This window comes from Gopherus evgoodei, chromosome 8 (genome assembly GCF_007399415.2).
Source record: "Gopherus evgoodei ecotype Sinaloan lineage chromosome 8, rGopEvg1_v1.p, whole genome shotgun sequence".
NCBI classification, from domain to species: domain Eukaryota; kingdom Metazoa; phylum Chordata; order Testudines; family Testudinidae; genus Gopherus; species Gopherus evgoodei.
The window spans coordinates 98118557-98144132 of record NC_044329.1 but is presented as its reverse complement, the minus strand read 5'-3'; the positions used below and the strand labels follow the sequence as shown (position 1 = coordinate 98144132).

Here is a 25576-nt window from a genome sequence, read left to right as displayed (position 1 = left end):
CCCTGTCGCCCCTACGCCGATATAACGGGGTTTCAGCTATAATGCGGTAGGGATTTTTGGCTCCCCATGACCGTGTCATAGCGGGGTAGAGATGTACCTTATATTCTAAAAAGACAAAAAGTAAATAGAATGTGGGGAAAATTGATACTTTATCAAAACAAAGCAATCAGGGTGATAGCATGTTAGAACTAACTGTGTTTCTGATTTCACCTCTCTCTCTCTCTCACACACACACACACACACACACACACACACACACACACACACACACACACACACACACACACACACACACACACTTTTTAATGTAATACAAAAACACTTTAAAGATTTTAGGGGAAGGGATTGGTGGAAAGAAGGAACAATCAGGCCTAACTAACATTCCAAAACACTAATATCTTCAGCTGGAAGATGCTATATTAAAGCATTATATTTTTAGTTAAATATATCAGTGCAACAAAACTCCATCTACTGGTGCTTATCACACTTAGTTGAACCACATCATTTTTAGTGTTAATTTGTGCTTAATATTCAATTCTTAAGTTATTTCAAAAGACAGAGAACTAGTACAAACACACAATACAGCTGTAGGGTTACTTGATACACAATTTTTCAGTGAAAGAACATTCTAAAAATAGCTAGGAATACTGACCATGTCTGAGCAACATGTAAACGTGTATAACTTACCATGGGCAATGATAGTACTGTGTATGAATTCCTGCAACTTAAACAATTTTCCTAGGAAATTAACTTCTTATTTATTCGAGGTTTTTTAAGATATTGATGTACAAGTCAAGCACATGGTATAAATCCCTGTGATTAAATACTGCAAACAATTGGGTCTTTAAAACTTAAAACAGCCAACAAACACACATGTAAGTATATATGAACTCATTGCACACACACAGCATTCATGGGAGTTACAACATATACAATGGATGAAGAGAACGTGTTGTTTTCATTTCCCAAAGGAGAGGTGTTTCATAATATTGCATTGAGCTCAGTTGATCACAGCATCAAGACAGATTCAATTTAAAGTACTTTGGTCAACTTGGTTTTAGGTCTTCTAAGATGCTGCTTACTATTTTCTTCTCTCTTCTGAGCAACTTATCTTGGCAAAATATGACGTGTTATAAAAGATTAAATAGCACATTCTAGCACTGTCATACTAAAAACATGGTGCTCATCAGAAAATCGTCTGGATAAAAAATAGAGATTTCTGAGTAAAAAGAAATTATTCCCTGTGTGTGTTTAAAGTCATTTTTGCTACTACAATGAAAAAAGTAAGTTTTTACTATTTTTTTAAGTCATATTAGCACTGTATAGCTGACACAACACTAAGGAAGATGAGCTGGGTTCTTTTTTGGCTCATATACTGTCAATAGAACTGTTAACTATTATCACAAATGCTGCATTTATTATTTGTTTGTAGTGTTGTTGTAGCCTTGTGGTCCCAGGATATGATAGGGAGAAGATGGGCAAAATAATATCTTTTACTGGACCAATTACTGCTGGTGAAACAAAATATATTTATTACTGGCTATGACGCATGAACCAGAAAGAACACAGCTTGGATTTTAGATCCAGGATTAAGTTTGCAGCAATAGCAGTTATAACCATTTTTTCTACAAGTACACTGAGCAAATTTGGACCCTAATTCTACTTGTAAACTGAGTCAACAGGTCTCTGGGCAGGCACAAGAGTCCACTCATGAGAATGGGATTGCAGGATCAGAGTGCTGATGTGCAAGTCAGAGTGACTCAGATTCCACAATTTAAAACATCCTGTACCCAAAACATCTTAGCTGATATGGTATATATGACTCTTTAAAATCAATTGCACATCATTATTAATGTTTTTGCTCACTCTAATCATTAAAAAGGGGGCACAGCAGCCAGCAAATTTAGTTTCCATTATTTTAGCAATACTGCCTCACTGTATTTTTTTTAAATGACTCAAAAAATAACACCCAGAACAAAGACACTACATCTACCACATACTGCAGCTATACTTGAGGTTCAAGTCTTTTGACAAATGATTTTGTTTCTACAAATAACTATTTACAACATATTTTAGTACAGATATATACAATGTGACTTTTTTTTATAGAGGAACATATAAAACCACTGAAAACTGAAATACAATACTTGATAAAGGAATACTCCAAAATTTAAACTGAAGGAGATGGGAAATCTGTTTTGTGAACAAAATGTGTAGTCTACAGCTAGAAATACTGAGAGCCATGCAATACTTTCATTTAGGAAAGAGGAGAGAGAGATGGCATTTCACATTACATCCAATCTAGGGGAAATAAAAGGTCCACAGATTGGATCAGAGAGAGAGAGAGAGAGAGAGAGAGAGAGAGAGAGAGAGAGAGAGAGAGAGAGAGTGTGTGTGTGTGTGTGTGTGTGTGTGTGTGTGTGTGTGTGTGTGTGTGTGTGTGTGTGTGTGTGTGTGTGTGTGTGTGTAAAAAAAAAGGATTGCACTTCTTTTAAATTGATGGACTATACACATCACACTAGAATCTTAAGATTCTTATCTGCAGATTTACACAGTGCAGAAGGTTCTCTAATATTAAGACAATAGGTCTTGAATACAGCCTGGAAAAAGTCTCTAGTTATGTATGTTTACATTTTTTCTAAAATTAGGTTCTGCATCATCCACTTTGAAATGAAAAGGGACTAAACTCCATTTTAGAAAGCTCAATAACAGCTGATTTTACCTTCTTGGAAACAGGTATCTACTTGGGATGTGATCCCACAGTATTAAAGTTTTGCAATCCTCACTTTTAATTGTTAACATAGCTTTTTTTCCCCTAAGTGCACAGAGCAAGATGAAGTTAAGATGCAAATCTGAAATATTTTAAATTGCATTTTTGTTATACAGGGCCAGATATAAAATTAAAATGTACATTTTATAGTATGATTAGATCCTAAAAACACAAGGATAATCTAAGTTCTTGGTTACTCTCTGTTTTCAAATACCTCGGACATTTTGGCCAAGATACTCTTTACATACAATAGTAAGTGTACACTCATCAACAGTTTGCCCATGATTCAGGAAGAAATCTACCACTGATATTCTTCTACAAAAATTTACACACTGTGATACAGCTGATAAAATGTTTGGAAGTTACGATTTCTGATAACAGTATTTCTCTTGAGGTTCAATTACAAATCAATCTGCTTATTTGGCACTAATTTATCTGAATATATAATTGTATCAATGTATAATTGTATCAGAAGCTGATATGAACAGCGTAGTTACTTGTTAAACTGCTATTGTAAAGAGAAGGGAAGTGAATATAACACATGTGCACTTCATTTTCTTTCTTGCTGTGCAGCTGAGACAAACATTTTTTTGGCTGCCACTGTACAGTGCTAGATTTTGCCATATGGCATTAACCTGTGATAACCAGGAAATGACAAATAATGATGATCTGATAGAACAAGATAGCATTGTGTCTCTGTAACATGGAAGATTGGGAAGAGTACAACATGTAATAACCAGAACTTATTGTTTCCATTGGAAACTGTGGCAACAAGAAGTGACAAATAATTATGTCCTGCTAGCCTTATTTCCATGTATTATGGAAGATGGGGAAGGGTATGTCAGAAAAAAATTGTCTGCAGTGGCTCAAAAAGGAATAACAGAGTGAATTAAATTAGGCAGAGTACAAGTTTAGAGTAAATACCAGGAAAATTAGTACCAGATATACTATAATCTTTGCAGTGATAGAGTGGTATAAATCTCATCTGCAGAATTATCCAAATTTAGACAACACAATGCACTACGGGACAAATTCTTCCCTCTGATGTACACATCTAACTCTCAATACAATGTGTATCTGAGGACAGAAAAAAGGCCAAAATTCCATATTCAAAGACTAAGAGGAGGGACCCTCTCCTTTATGCACAGAAACAGTATGCTATATTTCAGCTTATCCTTCCCAATGGTAGGTTGCTGGCCAAATGATAACCCAAAGTTTGTGATACTATTCAATAATTTTTCAGCATGTAAAAAATACAAATTTCACATGTAATCAGAAAACATTTGTTAGAGGTTTTCCAAATGCCTTTAGAACCATTACACTATCTGAGATACTGGATTATGTCCCTATTACTGTCATCTGAGACAATAACTTTGAAAGAGGAACAATGGATAGTAGTCCATTCAACTGAAATTTCATCACTGAAAAAGCCATCACATTGGCAATTCATTTGCACACTCATTCTTATTTTCTTCAGCTGTATTATTCTGCTTCTCACTTTTGTAGCTAGAAAGGAATAAGTTTTCTATCTGAGTCAAGAATTCTTCAGCAATGAAGCAGTTCGTTACCTTGCCCAGAGTCTTCCTCAGACACGCCAAAAGCTAGTTTAAAAGAAAATTATTATTACGTTCAGAAACACATAACTGCTCAACTTAGACATTTCAGTAGAAAAAATGAACGAAACTGTTTTGTCTTTCTAGCTGATGAATGCTGTAAGAGTAAACCTTGATTTATTTGGCAGGTTTGCAGAAACCATTCAATATAAAAAGTGTATACAGGGATTACCATAAAGAAACAGATCAGTGATCCCTTTCAGGGATCCTGACTCTGGAGTCCTGACTCTGATAGTTCCCTATACCAACTGCTTTAGAGGAAAGCCAAGCACAACTGGATCAATTGTGCTTAAGGGAAAAATTATTTTTCACTTTAGCTGGTGATCAGTTTGTGTTCAATAATTGGCTATGAAATATAGGATTGAAATAATAATCTTTGCATCACAGGACTTACATTATTCTATAGACAATTATGCATGGGATTCTTTACCATAAATCATACAATAGTTAAATTCAAAAGATCTTTCTGACAGTTCAATTTTAGATTTAAGTTGTTTATGAACAGTCATGTTGAAAGAAAAAAAAATAAATGAGAGTAATTACTGCATGTCTTCTGTTTATATGACTTTTGCTTTGAGCAAATTTTCTGTCTTGTTATGCAATTAATGTTACAGATTCAATTATTCAGAACTTCATAAAATTCTCACTTATGCATGACAAATATGGAGCAACATCATTTTAAGAATAGGATAAAGAATGTAGGAGACTAATTCTCTCAATGTGCAACAACTCTTGTTGACATTAATAGCAGTCAAACATGCAGAGAACAGGCAATAATTTGCTTTTTTTCCTTTTTAACTAAGGTTAAAACTTCAAATATTGCTTTAATCATTGGCCTCAACTCCAAAAATGAAGTCAACAGCAAGTATGGAAACATAACCCAACCTTATTTTGATAGTTATGGTAAATAAAATTATGAGCTGCAATATAAAAGATATGTATAGCAACTGGCCTAAAATTGTGATTTTCATGGCTGAGATTATAGATGTTTCAGATTACTCCAAAAAAAGTGACATTTAAAAAATTTAAATGCTTACTTTTTGCAAACAGGTCAGGTCAGAATCCCTGTGAAAGATTTTATCCATGGGGACACTGCTATTGGAAGAAATATAAAAAGTCTTGATTGGATGAAATGGTGGATGAAATGGACAAATCTGTTTTCTGTTGAAATACTAATTATAAATACACCAAAACTGTAAAGTGGCTTATTTTAAAAACAAGTATATTGCAAGCAAACACACACACACCTATGAGAGAGCCTGTATTTTTCGATTATCCATCTTGTTTTTTCAAACACTAATTCCCACTGAGGTTCTTCCAACATCTGATGTACTTCAAACTTGTAAGGCAGGCCTGTAAGTCATTAAAACATGATTACTCCCTGGTTCCCTTACACCTGCCACTCCTCTTCAAATCTGGAAGCAATCTCCCTCCTTCCTTGCAACTGTTCATACTTTACTTATGCGTGTTGCAGCAACAATAACTTGCAAACCTATTACTTACGAAAACTAAGCAGGTTGAAGTGACACGGTCAGCTATTTTAAGGTTCCAAATTTAAGTTTGGTAGAAAAACAAAGTTTTTTTCATTAAATTATACCACATTTTTGTTTGAAGTTAAACTTTCAAAACAAAATAGCTCTGCAAAAGAATAGTAAAACAGCAAAATTAAACATTTTATAATTTATCACCACTTCCTTTTATTTTTGAAGTCACATTTCTCATCTCTTGGCTGGTGTCCCAGTGTTCCCTGTGGATTAAACCATATGGGTAAAATGTATTCTTTTTTTATTCACAAGTGAGGTGTGGTGGCTGATACTGCGGTGACTGACTGTTACCCTAAATTTGGGGGGAGGGTAAGAGAGAGCAAGGAAAGTTAAGTTTCTAAGCAAGAACTTCAGTCTTAAAACTTCTAGTTACATTACTGAGAATGGGCATAGATAAACAAACCTAAAAAGTGTTATACACAGAATGCAAGAGGATGACTACTAGCCCACAAATCAGTTACCAGATTACTAGAATTTACTGTCTTCACCCAGGTTAACACTAAAAATAAATCTTTTCAGGACCACAAGAATATAATGAGCTGATTCACATGTTTTCATTCAAAACCTCAAAGGAAAGAAAAAGAAGGCAATAGCTACAATTTACATCTCAGATTTGAAAAAATGTTCAGTCGATGCAAAATGGACTTTCAAGAGCAAGAATGTTCATCCACTCAAATAGTTATCACTAATGTGAAACTCCAATTTCTGTCCATTTCCCTTAAACTCACATATTTTTGCCACAATATAACATAGCTGCCTCAGAGTTAAATATAAAAAATACAACAATGAATAATGCAATTGTTAGAGTGCTTTGCAAACCTTTAAGGAATCATTGAAGCACCATGAAAGACACTGAAAAATATACCATGTATCTAATATTGTAATTTATTTAATTAATAGAAACAACTGTATAGAAAGAAAGATTGTTTTTTTAAGACCCGTGCATGAATTATGTTTCTATCTGCACTGACTGGAAGGTGGCCACATAAGATACCAGAGTTTGATTTCCAAAAGTATAGGTTATATTTAAGAAAAATGTACTTACTCCCTATACTGTATCTATTTGCCACCTGAAAACAAGTCATCTCCACAAGCTACAGAACAAAAAGACGACGACTAAGGCCAGGTATCATTCACAGGCACTTTAGCTCTGAGTCATAGGAATGGCAGGACCAGGGTTACGCTATGTGCTGCTATCAGTATGGTAAACAAGGAGTATCACAAAAAGGTCATCTACACTCTGCCCACAGCACTGGGAAGCACATTTCCAGGTGGCTGGTCTCTCCTCAGTACAGGCCATTATAAAACATAATGAGGGAAGTGTCAGATCTATCTATCTTCCCCAACACCGCAAGATTCAAGTCTCTGATGTTTGGAGGCAAAGGCTGAATTAGGGGGCAGCATTTATGAACTGTGGAACAGGAAAATTTAATTCTACTACTGGACTATTATCCTGTGACTTTGCCTCAGATCAGCAAGAGAGTAAACATAGGAAACAGATCAATTCTTATAGTCCTTGTAATTTTTATACAAAGTGTCTCTAGGAATTTTTTTTAAAAGGGGAGGAGAGGAAATACATCATATAACACATGAGATGAGAATAAATGAAAGGTGTCAACATGGAATGGGATTCAGATTCTTCTGTGAGGTGTCAGGGTTTTTCTCCATCAACATTTTGCCCCCTACATGCTATTTATTAGTTATCAAAATATCCAAGTCAAAAATTGATAAATTTAAGAGATACTTACTAGCCAAAAGAATAAACCTACCAGCCAGAATTGATATGTGAAACTGGGTGAAATGGAGCAAGCCTGGAAGGTCTATCGGCAATATCCTTATAAGTAGCCCATTTTGTACTGCTGGAAAGGGGAAGAGAGCTGGGATTCCTGCCAAGTTATTAATCTGGGAATCTGTTTGGGACTACATCTTTTCATATTAGCCTTTGGCTGACAGGTACGATTAGTGTGAACCCGCTCTGCACACCAAATTCCCAACTACTGAAAAGTAGCTTCCAATTGTTCTACCCCTTCATCAATCTCTCTTATTTGCTTCTCCACTCCTCTTTCTAGGTCTCTGTGATATCTTGGTCCTCCTCCCCTCCATGCCTGTGTCTGCTCATGGTTTTCTGAAGCAGCAGAGTGAAAGTGAGATAATTCTTAAGGGTTTCACTGGTGTCCACAGAGTTCTGAATATCAACAGTGAAACTGACCAGTCTTGGTAACTTTACTTGGCTGTGATTTGGGAAAGCCATGAGCAGCAACAGAGACAATACACATCTGTATGCAGCCATGAAGACAAATACTAGATCTCTGTATAGTTGGAAGCATTTCTTTTCACTCACGAGGTCACAAAATACTAATGGTTTTTTAAAATAAAAGTTAGATTATGCAGGAACTGATGGTTTAAGCCCCTCTATTTCAGGGAAAGCTGCCCAGCTTCAGAGATGAGAGAATACTTCAAGCCCTTGTTCAAGTGTTAAGAATCTAAATTTTCCATCTAAAATCCTGAAGGATCAAGAGGAGAGAGGTAAAAGTAATTAGTTCGGATACTTACGGTATGAGCCATCAGAACTGATCTCATCACTAATAACCAGACAAGTAATCTGAGAATATGGAAGAGGATTATTTCGGTTATAAGGACTTATGATCATTCCAATGAACATTGCCCCGCCTCTGGAGAAATAACTCTAAATGAAGGAAAAAATAAAATTAGTAATATATTTTCTAAGTGCAATACAAACTCCTGTTCCAACTATCTTTTATGTTAAAAAATTAGAAGGTAGAGAGAGACATTAGTAAATCCTTATGAATCTGAAAAACAGGTTACTCCACTAATGTAAATATAGAATATTATATTTATTATCCTTTCTTCCCTCAATTTCAATTAAACAATATCTAAATTAATCACTGTAAGACTCTGTAAAGCTAAAAATCAATTTACAACAAAAATGATTTTCAGTTGTGCAAACCAGAACCATTATTGCATTAAGCGTATTAAATTATAAATACCAGAAACGAAAGGCTTTTTTAACATACACACAAAGAGTACCTGGTATTTAGCCTGAGTGTCAATATCTCGTATCGAAGGGTTGGGGTCAAATGCAGGATGAGAGTGGTACCACCCAATAACACTGTACCCTCTAACAGCCAAGGTTTCTGAGGCCTGAGTTTGAGACACTGGATCCATCTCGCACTGCAGTCCTGTACTGAGACTATTACATGGTTCTGCTGCACAAATCTGTAAATAACATCCACATAAGGATAAATGGAAACATTGAGTGAACACATTTAAACCAATCATAAATCAATGTTAAATACTAGATTCTCTTATGCAAGTATAGAAGAGATATGACAGCCAGTTACTTTTATGAGATCTTAAATTTTGTAACGTCAAGATTACAATAATTAACGTTTCAAATTTCAAGTTTTTAAAACTAAAGAACAACTAATTCAATAATCTGTAGGACACTAACTCTTGCATCGATTTTTTTCAATATAACGCATTTAACCAATACTTTTAGTGAAATGCAGAATGAACACTGAAACCCTTTCCCACCCCCCCGCAAAACCAAAACCAAAACTTACTTCAACAATTCTATCAGCTTCAGAGTATCTTCCGCCTAATAGGCCTATTACTTCTGCCATGGAAACATGAGCATGCTAAAGATATATAATATATACACATTACTTAAAATATTTGTTAAAAATATCAATTTTCATAACAACTGCTAATCTTGGATTTACATTATAAAACATCGTCTTCACAGGTTCTTTCACAGTAAGGTTTATAAGGAAAACTGAGAATAATAAAGACTGAAATACTGTGTGTTTCAATTTAAAGTAAGCGAATAAAGATGATCTTTGCCACCCATCTAAGTATTAAGCATGTATGAGGCGCTGACGGTTGGAGAAACTGTCACCATTTAACACCAGGAACCCAGTGCCTGGCATGGTATATTTTGTTTTTACAAAAAGAATACGCAAATACTGAATCATCTTCTGGATTGCTGGGCAAACAGAGTAATGATCCCAATGGGTTCCTAAATGGTAACATGCACAATGAAGAGATGTTTCTTTTGTAGCAACTCCTATCACAAAAGATGGCTATCCTAGGAGAAATGGAACTGAGTACGGATCTGTTACTGCTCTTATCTAAGTCAGTGATAACTTTTTAGTAACTTCATCTGGAACAAGAATAGGCATTAACAACCATTCATGTTGGTAGGTAGCTTGCATAAACTGTGGTTATTATTACAGTAAAATATATAGACACAACCGTAAGGACATGCAGCAGTTTGGGATTTCTCCTGTAGTAGACTTTTGCTTTTAGCTCTAAATGGGAAGGAAACTAATTGAGAAAAATGGGGATATACCAAAATATATACTTCAGTCCATTATAAAACAATGCTTAATCCTTACCAAATCCATTATTAAAAGTGCTTCTGAAGCCACTTTCACCTGAAATGGTTCCTGAAATGACAAGCAATAATGAGTACAAGAGACATCCTGTAAGTATATAAATGAATGTTCTTGATTATTCATGAATATGTACCTACTCGTTTTTCTTCAGTGAAGAAACAGCAAGGTATCAGCTGAAAGGGATCAAAGGAACTACAAAATGAAAGAAATTTTCTCTAAAGATAAGGACAATCAATGAAGAAAAGTCGTTAAATAAATCACATTTTCTCCCTTTGTTGTAGTTGCTCATCCCGCCACTCCAGTGACTGGTCCCCAATTACTGGAATTTTGCAATTTACAGCCATGAATTTAAACGGTAAATTTTTGTAATTTACAATTGTGATGTCAGACTTTTTAAAAATCTAGATTGCAAAGCACATGTGTCTACATAGCAATGATTCATAACATTTAGGTTTGAATCTATGCAAGCCAATTATCTCTATTTCCAAAAGAGATATTGCAGATCAAACAGCACACAAGAAGAAAACCTTTTGATTTGTCTTGATCCTTTAGAAGGCTTTGCAGGTTTAAGTTTCTCCTCCTCTCTCCTTCTTGCTAGTTCCTCAGCAGAGAGATGCTAAAAAACAAATTTTATCAGTAATGATTTCCAGGCTCCTTCAAAATACTTACATTCTGGACACTAATTTGCACGCTGCCATGCTAGCAGCTTTTGTCACTGAATCACTCATTATGCACTGAAACAGCCAGAATACACCATGCAGTGTGAAAACAGTGACAGAGTCATTAGCACATAGATCTGTTTTTGCAGGAAGATGGAAGAGACTCTTCCTATCATCCCCCAGGCTTGATCTAATCAGAGTTCAAGTAATGGCATCCACATCTCACATAAGCCTTCACTGTCAAATGTATGCATAAGTACAACTTCCATTATAATCTGCTGGTCAAAACTTTCTCAAAGCAGTTCCTCTTTGGTGCTGAAATTTTCCATGTTGTCTCAACCTAAAAATCACTCTTTGCAGGAAATGGTAGACGCAGCAGCCAAAGCCATTCAAACATTTTAGTTATTAGATCCGATGCTTGCCTCAATCATGAATTATGACTGTCTTGTGAGTGACATTTTGTACATACATAACTCAATGGCAGAAAAATGGATTTTGTTTAAACTGCACGTGTTCTCTAGATTTCAGTGAGATCTAATAAACAAATTGAGTGTGAAAGAAAGTATAGTAGTTCAGTAATTTTGATGTCAATAAGTCACACATTTTTCCCCCACACAGGAAGAGTAGGATTATCTGTTAAGTTTCTCTGCTCATTCTAAGGTTTAGAACACTAGGAGTGTGGACGCACAGTAAACAACTGTCTGTTTAGTCTACATTGACTTTGAATGTTGATGGCACTGCGAAATACTTCAATGTCATCTAAACTTGTAAACACTTCAAAACTCTGGAAAATCTTACAGTGTTGGATATCAGATAATTTTGGGGAGGGGGATGGCACTGTTTATATTTCCTAAACTCTATCCCTAGAGGAATAAGTACAGGGCTGGAAACCTAAAAGGCCTACATTTTCTTTCCACCTCAGCTAGCCGTAATAAGGTCACAGTAAAGAGTGTAAGGCCATGTCTACATCTAAAATTTTGCAGCGCTGGTTGTTACAGCTGTATTAGTACAGCTGTATAGGGCCAGCGCTGCAGAGTGGCCACACTTACAGCAACCAGCGCTGCAAGTGGTGTTAGATGTGGCCACACTGCAGCGCTGTTGGGCGGCTTCAAGGGGGGTTCCGGAAACGCGAGAGCAAACCGGGGAAGGAGACCAGCTTCGCCGCGGTTTGCTCTCGCGTTCCCGGAGCCACCCTGCAAACCGCAGGGAAGGAGACCTGCTTGCTCGGGGTTCCGGGAACGAGAGAGCAAGCCGGGGAAGGAGACCAGCTTCGCCGCGGTTTGCTCTCTCGTTCCCGGAACCCCGAGCAAGCAGGTCTCCTTCCCTGCGGTTTGCAGGGTGGCTCCGGGAACGCGAGAGCAAACCGCGGCGAAGCTGGTCTCCTTTCCCGGTTTGCTCTCTCGTTCCCCGAACCGCCGAGCAAGCGGTTCTCCTTCCCTGCGGTTTGCAGGGTGGCTCCTGGAACGAGAGAGCAAACCGCGGCAAAGCTGGTCTCCTTTCCCGGTTTGCTCTCTCGTTCCCCGAACCGCCGAGCAAGCGGTTCTCCTTCCCTGCGGTTTGCAGGGTGGCTCCGGGAACGAGAGAGCAAACCGGGAAAGGAGACCAGCTTTGCCGCGGTTTGCTCTCGCGTTCCCGGAGCCACCCTGCAAACCGCAGGGAAGGAGAACCGCTTGCTCGGCGGTTCGGGGAACTAGAGAGCAAACCGGGAAAGGAGACCAGCTTCCCCGCGGTTTGCTCTCGCGTTCCCGGAGCCACCCTGCAAACCGCAGGGAAGGAGACCTGCTTGCTCGGGGTTCCGGGAACGAGAGAGCAAACCGGGAAAGGAGACCAGCTTGATTACCAGAGGCTTCCTCCTTCCACGCAGGTCAAGAAAAGCGCTGGTAAGTGTCTACATTGGATTACCAGCGCTGGATCACCAGCGCTGGATCCTCTACACCCGAGACAAAACGGGAGTACGGCCAGCGCTGCAAACAGGGAGTTGCAGCGCTGGTGATGCCCTGCAGATGTGTACACCTTCAAAGTTGCAGCGCTGTAACTCCCTCACCAGCGCTGCAACTTTCTGATGTAGACAAGCCCTAAGAATCAGGATTGAAACCCAGGTCTCCTGACAGTGCTTCCTAGGTATATCACAAATGCTCTATTTTTTCCCCATGATAACCACTCACTGAACCTGCTATAAGGTCCCCACTGTCTTACAGCTAAAAGCCCCAGGTAAAGGTGAGAACTGGTCAGTCACACATCTATCACCGCTGTCTTTCTTATGCAACATGTAAAACTCAGTATGTGATGTAAAGAAACTGCCTAACGTAGTACATAGTCTTCAGGAAGGTTTTTTTTTGTTTAAATCAGTTTTATTTGTTATGAAGAATGTTTAAAATAAGCAAGCTGAAACTTTTTTTTTTTTAAATATAAACTCATACTCTTATTGCTGACAAATTGGAATAAAGACCAAATTCCAGATTTATGAACGCTTGATATTTCAACCGTAATGTTGAATTAGAGCTACATTTTTTATACACAAAAGGTTTATATGATGTGAAATGAAGAGCAACTTTTCACTGAATGAGAATAAGACTGACCAAATCTGCAAATTAAAATAAGAAACATTATGGCCATGCTATGACATAGTATATGCTTTATAATATGACTGGACATGTTTGGGACATGCATACTCAAAGTACATTCACCATATTAGCACAATTGCCTAACAGTTGCTCCAATATTATTTTCAAATCATAGTTTCAAAAAGAACAAATGTAATTTTAACGCTTATTGTGCAATCATTTTTTCTAATGCCTTTGATGAGATATCATGCGATAAATAGTTAGCAAGAATCATATCTACCAGAACAGTTTAAAAACAGAAGAGTTACCTCAAATGTCTGTCCTTCCAAATCCTTGGCATCACACCAGTTTCCCCAGGGGTCTCGCACACGTCGTCTTCTTGTACGCTGTAAGAAGCACATAAAATACTAGTCAAACATCATCAATCCACGCACATCAAAGCACTGACATTTGCTGAGTTTAATCAGCCCTAAAATGACATCCAAATGGTCAGTGGCTCATCAGCATTAAGACTCCCAGAATAGTCCCACTGAATAACAGAGAACTCTTTACTTTTGTTTATATTCAACAGTTGGCAACTTTTCTAGAAATAAATCAGGAAAGGGTTTCCTTAAGAGGTACAGTAAATACCTGAGTAAAAATCCATGGATCCATCCATCTAGTACAGACAGCATGGTTTAGGACATGTGGGCTTGGCGGATTTCTTTCTTTCTTGTTTTTCTTCTTTTTTCTTCAATTTCAACAATTAATATCTATTTTTATTTTTAATTTTTAACAATTTTTATTTTTACAGTTGTGGGAAATTGGGTGGTGGGAGGGTAGAGTTGGAGTTAGGCTAGCACTGACACTACAGCTACATGTGGCACCCTGTGTGGCTGAGGGGCTCAAGACACTGAGGCACTAGGTGCCAGGGAGACCTGGCAAAACTAAGACCCTTAGCCAAGGCGCCAAGGACAATGACGAGCCCCTGGCTGCAGGGAAGGCCATCCTGCTGCCGCACAATTCCTGCCAGGACAGCCCCTACACTCCTGACTGGTGAGTGAATGAGAGAGCGGGACCGCGACAACAGAGCTGCAGAGGGCTACCTGTGCTGCTGCAGTATGGGTGACACCCATTCCCTGGAGGTGCATGGTGTGGGGAAGGCTGCGATCATGGCAGGGCAGAGCACAGACACCCAGCCAGGACTGCAAGGGGAGGTGGAAGATGAACTGCCAGCTACCGGGCAATTATCCTGTTGCCAAATGGCTTTGTCCCCAAGCAGGACTTCAGCCTTCCCTGCACCTTGCACCTGCAGCGATCCAGCATCATCAGCCTTGCAGCCATGCAAGGAGCTCTCTGCAACTTCGTTGTCAAGACCCACTCACTCACTCCCATAATAGCATGGCTGCAGAAGGCTCAATCTATGTTGCCACAGAACCAATACCACTCAATCCTTGCAGGCACAAGATGCAGGAGGGGGAGGCTGCACTTGCATCAACTGTTATTAATGGATTTTTTTCCCATCAATTTCAGTGTGTCAACTGAAATCAAAATTTACAGACATCGATTTGAATGGAATACTGCCAAGACTAAATATACTGGTAAAGAATTGCAAATTGTCATGCAAACAGTATGAGAATGGCTCATGCTTTCTGCATAACATTTTTATTTCATATATGGATTTTCTTTTCTGCCACTTCCTTTGTGGGGTTGATTTAGTTTCCTTGTACCAATATATTTAAATACACAAGATATCTTTACAGCAAAATAGAAATTGGATGTGACATACACTTGTTACATAATTATCTGGCAAATCTTATTCTTTTAATGAAGCAATAAATTATTTATAACGTCCCATATATGCTTGGTTATAAATGCTGAACTCTAAATAAGTCACTCCAAAAACTTGGTAAATTTACACATTAAAATGTAGGCAGCCTCCCTACATGCTGCCAGAACACTCCAATGCTTTCTCACAGATGCAAATTATGCTGGGTTTTCTAGCTCCAGACAGATAAGACTGACCAAGTTGGAGTGGAAACCAACTGTGCAATAGAATAGTAATTAGGACAGGTATGACAAAGAATAACACTAGTGCTAAAGCAGACACTTGAATCAAAGAACACACTGGAAAGTGATCAAAGCTGAATAGGTTAAGAAGAAATTCAGAGAGATGCCCTGTATCGAAAGTGAAAGTTGAAGAGGACCTACTGCTGACACATATAACTGTTTATTTTCATTTTACCATAGACTGCAAACGCTGAGCAAGCTGATATGCTTCTATGGTGTCTTTGCCTTCTTTGGATCGTGTTTTATCAGCCGGTTGTGGTCTGTTATACACAGCCTGTTCTATAGGAATGCAGAGAGCACACATTATTCTTCATTAATCCTGGTAAATAAAAATTCCATATTTAATACAAATCTCAACTAGGAGGTACTACTCTATGATCAGGCAATAGTATAGTCATCTGGTCCTCACTCAGTAGCATGCCAACTTTAGGAAAGGAAAACTTCGTTATCTGTGAATTTTCTTTCTAAGACCCTCCATGTCCAGCAGTCTGTACGGTGGGGCATTCTTCCTCCCCGAAGGTTAGAGGCAGAACAAAGTTTCACCTACAGCTAAGGGCCAAGATCATCACCTGTGGAGAATCCCAGAATGGTGGCTGCCAAAGCTGAAAATGACTAACTGTGGGGCCAATATGAGTCAATTAAGAGGATGGTGGCTGGTTCCTTTAAGATCTTTTTTCTCAACCTCGCCAGTAGAGGTACGTAGAGAAAGCCGGAAAGTAAGCATTATGGCCACCTTTGAGACAGAACATTGATACCTTTCCTTGAGGCAAAGAGATCTGTGATTGGAACCCTGAACTTTTTCTACACCTCCTGAAACAGAGGATTCAAGCTCCAGGTCCTTCCTGCTGAGCCATTATGTGGATAGCTTAGGGGGAGAAATGATGCTCTAACAAAGTCAACAGATGTATCACTTCCTTGTGGATGGAGGAAGATTTCATTCCCCCTTGTTGGCTGATTTATGCAACTGTAGTGGTGTCATCAGCTGTGAGTTACATGATGCTGGTGGACAGGCGTTTGAAAGCAGAGGAGGGGTAGTCTGATCATCCTGAGCTCTAGCTCGTTTATATGCCTCTTCTTCAAACTGGACAAAGTCCCATTAGCCACTGTCCTATTGAGGAGTGCTCCCCATGTATGAAAGTTTACAGTGATGGTGATCGTGAATTTCAACAGTTTTGAAACTGGACACGCTGTTGGAATCTTAAAGGTGATTCAGTCCACCACTTGAGGTAGGAAGTGATTCACTTTGGAACAGTGATTCTCTGTTCCTGATTGGGTGCAATTTCTTCCTATGATAAGAAAAATATATCTAAGCATCCTTAGATGAAATCTGGTCTGTTGTAGAGTATTTACATATGAAACTAGCATACTGAGGAGTTGTATCAAGGACTTCTAGGGATGTCTGATGACCAGATGACACTTAGTGAATTAAAGAGAGGGTCTTCTGTTGTCTCTCCTCTGAAATGGTGTCTCTGATCACTACTAAAAGCAAAACTCACTGAGATGGCTAGAGAAGAGTCTTCTGCATGTTCACCAGAAACCTATTATCCCAGATGCAGGTTACAATCTCCTTTGGATGCTGAAGGGTGATCTGATAGTCTCCTTTCCAAGTACTTGTCCTAAGTAGGGATAAACATGTACCCCCTTCCTCTGAGAATGCAAGACCATCAGGATCTTTGTAAAGACTTGTGGGGCAGACACTAGTACAAATGGGGGAGCCCTGTACTGAAAAATTCTTCCCATTATAACAGAAGGGCAGAAATTTCCAGCAACTCTCCTTGACTATCACATGAAGGTAAGCCCCATTGAGATTTACAGAAGTCATTAAGTACTGGGGTGATAAGAATCGTAATGATAGACTTTACAGTTTTCAATCAGGACTTCAGAGACCTGGTGGATTTGCTGAAGGATCTGAGATCTAAGATGTCTCGTGTCCCCATTCTTCTTTAGAATCACTAAAAATACCAAAAAACCAGGAGTACTTGTGGCACCTTACAGACTAACAAATGTATTTCAGCATGAGCTTTCGTGCACTACAGCTTCTTTGGATGCATAGAATGGAACACACAGATAGGAGATATTTATACATACAGAGAACATGAAAAGGTGGAAGTAAGCATACCAACAGGAAGAGTCTAATCAATTGAGATGAGCTATCATCAGCAGGAGAAAAAAAACCAAAAAAAACCCCTTTTGAAGTGATAATTAAGATGACCCATAGAAGGTGTGAGGAGAACTGAACATAGGGAAATAGATTCAATTAGTGTAATGACCCAAACATTCCCCATCTCTGTTTAAGCCTGAGTTAATTGTATCTAATTTGCATATTAATTCGAGTTCAGCAGTCTCTTTTTGGAGTCTGTTTTTGAAGTTTTTTTGAATTCCACCGTGATTTTAACAATTTCCATCCCACCATCAACCTCAGCCTAGACCAATCCACACAAGTGGTCCATTTCCTAGACACTACTTGCTAATAAGCGATGGTCACATAAACACCACTCTATACCAGAAACCCATTGACCGTTATACTTACCTACATGCCTCCAGCTTCCATCCAGGACACACCACACGATCCATTGTCTACAGCCAAACTCTAGGATACAACCGTATTGCTCCAATCCCTCAGAGATAAACACCTACAAGATCTCTATCAAGCATTCTTAAAGCTACAATACCCACCTGCTGAAGTGAAAAAACAGACTGACAGAGCCAGAAGAGTACCCAGAAGCCACCTACTACAGGACAGGCCCAACGAAGAAAATAACAGAAAGCCACTAGCCATCACCTACAGTCCCCAACTAAAACCTCTCCAGCGCATCATCAAAGATCTACAACCTATCCTTAAAGATGATCCCTCACTCTCACAGATCTTGGGAGACAGGCCAGTCCTTGCTTATAGACAGCCTCTCAACCTGAAGCAAATACTCAACAGCAACCGCACACCATACAACATAAACACTAATCCAGGAACTATCCTTGCAACAAAGCCCGATGCCAGCTCTGTCCACATATCTATTCAAGTGACACCATCATAGGACCTAATCACATCAGCCACGCCATCAGGGGCTCATTCACCTGCACATCTACCAATGTGATATATGCCATCATGTGCCTGCAATGCCCCTCTGCCATGTACATTGGCCAAACCGGACAGTCTCTACGCAAAAGAATAAATGTACACAAATCTGACATCAGGAATCATAATATTTAAAAACCAGTGAGAGAACACTTCAACCTCTCTAACAACTCAGTGACAGACTTGAAGGTGGCAATTTTGCAACAAAAAAACTTCAAAAACAGACTCCAAAAAGAGACTGAACTTGAATTAATATGCAAATTAGATACAATTAACTCAGGCTTAAACAGAGACTGGGAATGGTTGGGTCAATACACTAACTGAATCTATTTCCCTATGTTCAGTTCTCCTCACACCTTCTATGGGTTGTCTTAATTATCACTTCAAAAGGTGTTTTTTTTGTTGTTTTTTTCTCCTGCTGATGATAGCTCATCTCAATTGATTAGACTCTTCCAGTTGGTATGCATACTTTCACCTTTTCATGTTCTCTGTATGTATAAATATCTCCTGTCTGTGTGTTCCATTCTATGCATCCGAAGAAGTGAGCTGTAGCTCACGAACGCTCATGCTGAAATACATTTGTTAGTCTCTAAGGTGCCACAAGTACTCCTCTTCTTTTTGCGGATACAGACTAACACTGCTGCTACTCTGAAACCTAAAAATACCAAGCATACCCCACAAAATCTGTCTTGTTGATACCAGCTATACCGCCCTAATGCCAAGATGGCTTTTGGTTTTTGGTGTTTTGTTGTTTGATCTGAGAAATACTATGAACTTATCTCTGGGTAACTGCTAAGTTTGATGGCATAACCCTGTAGAACTGCCCATAGCATCCATTTGTCCAAAGTACACGTCACCCATATTTGGGTAAATTTCTGAAGCCGCTTGCCAAGTTAAGAGGTCTTCTTGGAAGTGGGGCCCCAGACACGGTCTGAGGCAAACCTTGCTTAGAAACCCACAGTTCTAGGAGTCTCCAATCAGTCAAATTAAAGATGTTTTTACTAGTCCAATCCTGAAGGCTTTGCTAAAACAAGGAGATCCCATGTTTGCCCAGGAATGGAGGCAAAGAACTCGGGTTATCCAGAAAGAGGCTGTCCTGGCCCCAGTCTGACTGTCAATCTTTGCTCTGCCATCAACCGACAGAGTGGGAGGGAACATTGCATAGTACAGATTGTAGGATAAGAGGAGGGGCTGTAAGAATTATGTATGTTCACTCACAAGACAGCTGTGGTTCCTTCAAACTATATACCAGGTTAGCTAAAGAAACAGGTTAAACTGCTAATTTTCAATAAGTTATGCTTCTCCCATCTTATGAGAAAGTGCAGTCAATAATCAGAAACCTTACTTGAAGACACCAAGTATTTTGAAAATTTACAAGCAAAACAAAAGCACAACTTATTTTCTTTCAGAAGGTTTATAATCTTAGAGCCATTTTCTGCAACCTTTATACCTACTAATACCTATTCATATAAGTAGTCCATTAGGATTTACATGATGACAAGGGTGGGAGGTCAAACAGGTCAGGATGCCATTAGATGAGGTACCTGCCCCAAAGAGCTTACATGAAATAAGGGTGACTGGAGACCTCAGAGAAAAAGGGAGATGGGATGAAGATTACCCACATGGATAGTTCTGATTGGACTGAATGCAGAAGGTACTCAGGAATTAATTTAACTCAAAAAAATCTTTTGAAAATACAGATTTCTCTCTATCTTGATTTTTATACCTCATATAACATACACAACTTATCAAAATGGTTTCTGACCGATAACAGATACTATTAACATTGTGGTTATAATTTGAATGGATGCAGATTAAAATGTTCTTTTTACCACAGCCAAAGTTAATTGCTCCTATTAACTCCAGGTATGTGTGTATCCGTCCAATACAGTTAACATCACCACAGTTCTTAAGTCCTGGCCGTACTGAAGTCTTATTCAGGTATTTAGGTTTACATCGCTCCCTAAAATAAATCATAGGACATTTTCAAACAAAAATAAAATGGATCAGTAAAAATTAAAAAAAAGAATAGTTTAACTGTTCTGTGAAGCCATTTGGATTTCCTTGTATTTTTTCTACAGGAATTAATAGGAGATTCTATTTAACATGTGTAACACTCAGACCTAGAATGCTAGTGGTAAGCAAGCTTATATTCATCCCCAAAAAGCTACTCACGAAGTAGGATTGTACTGTTTGAGTGCTGTTTTCTAAAGTATACTCTATGCAAAAGAACATAAGGAATAGTCAGAGTATCCATACAGATATCTAAGCTTTTTACAAAAGTGCTAATTTATGATGGCGTTTGAGGCTGTGCAGATTTAGTCAAATACATGCATAGAGAAAAAGATATCCACACACAGCATAAAATATAGGCCCTGGAAATGAATGGTGCCAGGGAACAAAAAGTTAATGAAATTAAATGACCTTGTTAAAATAAAATACTTGTTCCCATTTTGTATCACATGTTCTACAGTATTAAACAGTTATTTTAAGTAATTGCATAAATAACTTATAGCTTCCTGTGTGATAATCCTGTTTTTTATCTTTCATGCACATTTACTGCTTTGAAGTCTGTCAAAATTTCCCTAGAAATATGGGCGCTTAGAACTACTCCAGAACTAGTGAATAGTTTATCAATTTATAAGGCAATTAACCTAGAGCTGAGAGAATACTGTAACATTTTTAAAGTGAGTTCAGTTAAACTCAGAAAACAAAGCTACAGGAGAACAAATTGCACAGCGAATTAGCCTGTCACAGTTCCTTAAAATGGCTCCATGGAGACGAACTGTACAATATTCAAGTCTCTTGAATACTGCTCCCTGTTGAGAAGGACCCATTTTAAAAATGGTTTTATCACTTTTTGCTCTAACATAGCCACTCTTAATAGCTGACTTTTCTATAAAGACTTTCTATGAATTCAGTCTTTTAGTCTCCTACCTGTCCCAGACTGAAGAATGGAAACATATTACAGACATCACTAGAGAACAACTTGAGTGGGAATTTTATGTAAGGTCTGAAGGACAGGACCCAGAATACAGAAGACATATACCAGACCCATGAATAAATTGTAATATGCATCCCATCAACATACCATTACTGTGTGATAATAATTAAAAGTATTGCACTAACCAGTATTACTTTATCTTTTCTTCCCTGTTTGGTGTAATACACTAAATTGACAAAACTGAAGAAAGCATTCTAGAATAAATTGTAGCCATGTGTTCTGAAGATGGACACGCATTTTCATAATGCTCCATTTTAACTATTGAAACGTAAAATGTTCCTTTATATTTAAGAAAAAAGTGAAGAGGGGAGGAATATCCCACCCATAGCCAATGCTGTTACTTTTCAATCTTCTGAAAACAGTTCAAATATCAGAATTTTGGCAGCATTCTGAGCTAGGCCATTAATTCCATGTCTGTTCTAACTGCATCAAAACAGCACATCAGCTGTTGAAACGAATGAAATCACAAAATGAAATCAAGTTATCTTACCACTGATCCAAAATGTAATTTCTAATTTTCAGATAGCGCTCTGGTGTTTTGGCCTGACGTCCCTCAAAAAATTCTGGAATAGCTTGCTTTTCTTCTCCTAGAATGATATTTCTATCAATTTCCACTTCTTGATCAGGTGGCTTAAGCTCCTCTGCTTCTTCCTGATTTTCTTCATCCAGTTGGCAAGAAGGATGGAAAAGCATTTCATTATTAACTAAGTCCTTGTGTTCTTCATTAAGTTCTTGATCAACTAATTGCTTGGTGTCATCAAAAGTCCCTTTTTTGTCTTGCTCACTTTTCTCTGTAAATTCATTAAATTGCAGATGAATCTGTGAAATCAGTTTATCACCATTCACGCTCTGTTTCTCAGAGCATGTGGCTGCAATGTCTGGAAACTCCAGTGCTTCTACCTTGCCTTGCTCGGCCTTTTGAAAGTTGTCTTCTGCAAACTTGGGAATTGCAGAATTGTATTCAGCAGACCAAAAAGTAAGTTCTCTTTCTCTGGTTTCTTGAATTGGACACTTCGGAATATCAGTGAATTTAGATTTGCTGGGTTCCAGTGCGGGTGCATGAGAAAGCAACTCATCCATTTCATCTGTGATGTCTACTTCCTCATCATCAGATAACTTTTCAATTTTCACTGCGTTCAGGTTGGGGTCTGCACGGCCCCTCAGGTTTGCAGGGGCCCATGCCACCACCTTCTCTCCTTCATCCTCAACAGGAAGACTATTGCTGCTGTACTGACTTTGTTCCTCTTTTTCAGAGTCATCAGTTTTTGCCTTAAGAAAGTATAAATGGATTATAAGAAAAATTAAGCATTCCCCAATAATTAAGTTTAAATGAAAAATAACACTATTAAAATCAATGACAATCAATTTGATTCAGTCTAGAGGGATCATTAAGTTTTATGTATTAATTCACAAAGCTTGCCTTTTTAAAATTGGGTTCAATGTTCAGCTTTCATTATGTTCTCTTTCAAAGGGCAGTCCTATATTTCATTATTTTATACTATATGCATATATATATATATGGGATTAAGAAAGGACTGGCTGGCAAAGCTTTCAGAACTGTGGATATCTAGCATTAGAGTTAACATTCATCAGCTAATTTATATTCTCTCAGCTCATTTTACTTATAAGAAGAAACTATACATTAAGGAAATCATCTTCAGGTTTTTCTTACTGATTTTTGTTTTAAAAAGTAAACCATCGAAAAAATGCAGACTTTAAGCAACTTATGCAGCATTATGGATGTGCGTGACACTTGTTATTCAAAATAAGCCCAGTCTAGAGGATATTATAAAGCATGTATTTATTAGCAGCTAAAGTACACACAATCGTCTTTTAAAAAAAGGTCCCAGAAGAGGAGTTCAGTTGGCAGTTGGAAATGACATTACATTGGACAGTGGCAACTTCTGAGCAGTCAGAGGCCAATCTGTTTTCAATCTAGTAACGTATCCCAAGTATGTTGGTGTCCTATAAAACACACCATATTGTTTATTGCTTGTTAGAGGATTTAAAATTCCCAACAAGATTAGAACAATTCCAAACCAGGTCAAATTTCAGATTTAAAAATCAGCAGATAAGCAATATTTCAACAATAATGTTCCATAAATGCATGTTTGCATTCAAAATATATGAGGAGCATACCTGCACCCTACTGTCTTTTTTACTAACAGAAAATGGCATTTCATATTTACCTTGTTTTTAAAGTACTGCCTGGCATAACTCTTTACTTGTAAAAGAGTGCGACTTCCAACCAACTTGGCAATTTTTGTCCATCTTCGGCCAAATTTAGCCTAGTGTGACAAAATAAATTAAAATCAACCAATGTTTTCTACATCTAAGCATCATTCTTTATGCAAGGAGAAAAAGTTTTACAGAAACAATTGTTTGAGTAGTATTTTTTATTTCTAATAATCGTTCCAAAAAGTGCTATTACCTAGATACTGGACAGTCAGAAATTAAGTTTAAGCAATAAGTATTATCAATTCACTGCCCCTTTATGTGGAAACTCATCAATGGCCTGATCCTGAAAGCGCTAAAAACCATACTGATTATTACCTTGAGGAGTCCCACTGAAGGTAATTATAGAAGTCTCATTAAATTAAAGCACTACTAAATTTAAATAAGTCTCTTGGAACTCTGGTCCTGCTCTTTCCGAACAGGTCCATAGTTGTACATATCCACTTCATGCCATTTCTTAACTACACTGTATATAAAAAGTAAAAACCCAGCAGTTCATATATGTGCACCTCCACTCCAAGTACTCTGAATGAATAAAAGACCAGATTCAGACCCTGATCTCGCAAAGATTTATAAACATGCTTAATTTTATGCATTGTGAGTCCCACCAAAGTAAATGGAACTACTCACAGTATTAAGAATATACATTGGGTTTCTACAGGATTGAGGTCTTTAATTATGCACAAAAGGCAATGCTAATGCAACCTCAAGATTAAGATTTTTTTTTAAACTTTAAAATATGGTTCTAATTGAAAGCGATTAAAAGTTGCATTGGGATAAATCAAAATTTATTGTAGCCCCATATCACGTGCTCATTTTAAAGTGAAAAGATTATTTTTCCTAACTGCCAGTCCTACATGCTTACCCTAGGTTCTAAGAGTCAAACTCGGTTCCTTTCTTTACACACATTACCATCTGTAACAGATAGATATGTTGCAGGCCAAATTCTACCCAGGCCAAATTCTTCCATAGTGTCTAAATGCAAATTGACACATATGTATCTGTGCTAGACTGAGAGTGTTATATCATCAGATGAGTGAATTTAATCAGGAAGGCTGCACTGGTTCACCTTAAATGTGAATGCTTACTAGGAAGTTATGTCCCCAACAATGTTCCCTCTAATTTTTTCCACTCATGTGTGGAATAAATTTTGTTATTTGCACCAAAGTAATGTGTGGATGTGTGCCACCAGTAGAAACAAAATACCTAGATATAATATATTTTTATATATGTATTTTTTAAAAGTTACTAATAGAGATAAATACTCCAGCCAGAACAAGACAGGCATTTTAGAACTCACTACTCAAATTAAATTTAAGTGTAAGAGAGAAATAAAAATTATGAAATGCATAGACCAGTCAAAAAACTAAAACAACACTTTGAAAGAATATAATTACAGAGAATATGTGCGCACTGCAGGAAGTACCAAGAAGTAACAACAACAACAGTAGTGTTGGGAGGTGTGTGACGACCGCTCAAGAAATTTCTGAGAGACACCCATCTGCTGTCTCTTTAAGGCACTCACTGAAAGCTCTCTGCCTCCTCAACCATGTTCCCTCCTCCTCCGCTCTGCAGAGATGGGGTACATGGGCCGGAGAGGGGAGGGGAAGAGGAGGAGGAGAGACAGTGTGAATGAGTTGGCTGCTG

General features: G+C 38.0%; 1 protein-coding gene across 4 annotated transcripts in view; it reads right to left on the bottom strand.

Annotated features, from left to right (window-relative positions):
• Window positions 1–3642: 3642 nt before the first annotated feature.
• The window catches only part of MYSM1 (Myb like, SWIRM and MPN domains 1), a 29558-nt gene continuing 7624 nt past the window's right edge, over window positions 3643–25576 (bottom strand). For 2 of the 4 annotated variants that reach the window (XM_030574130.1, XM_030574132.1), the window contains 14 exons: window positions 23884–23982; window positions 22185–22963; window positions 20523–20653; window positions 15793–15896; window positions 13877–13954; window positions 10873–10961; window positions 10483–10537; window positions 10346–10396; window positions 9512–9586; window positions 8976–9164; window positions 8481–8613; window positions 5631–5736; window positions 5421–5478; window positions 3643–4371 (listed from right to left, as the gene is read on the bottom strand). In XM_030574130.1, coding sequence (XP_030429990.1) covers window positions 4204–4371; window positions 5421–5478; window positions 5631–5736; window positions 8481–8613; window positions 8976–9164; window positions 9512–9586; window positions 10346–10396; window positions 10483–10537; window positions 10873–10961; window positions 13877–13954; window positions 15793–15896; window positions 20523–20653; window positions 22185–22963; window positions 23884–23982 — 2115 coding nt within the window. In that variant the 3' untranslated portion in view covers window positions 3643–4203. Of the gene's footprint in view, window positions 4372–5420; window positions 5479–5630; window positions 6131–8480; window positions 8614–8975; window positions 9165–9511; window positions 9587–10345; window positions 10397–10482; window positions 10538–10872; window positions 10962–13876; window positions 13955–15792; window positions 15897–20522; window positions 20654–22184; window positions 22964–23883; window positions 23983–25576 lie in introns of those variants that run through there. The other 2 variants (XM_030574131.1, XM_030574133.1) reach the window with 2 other exon arrangements.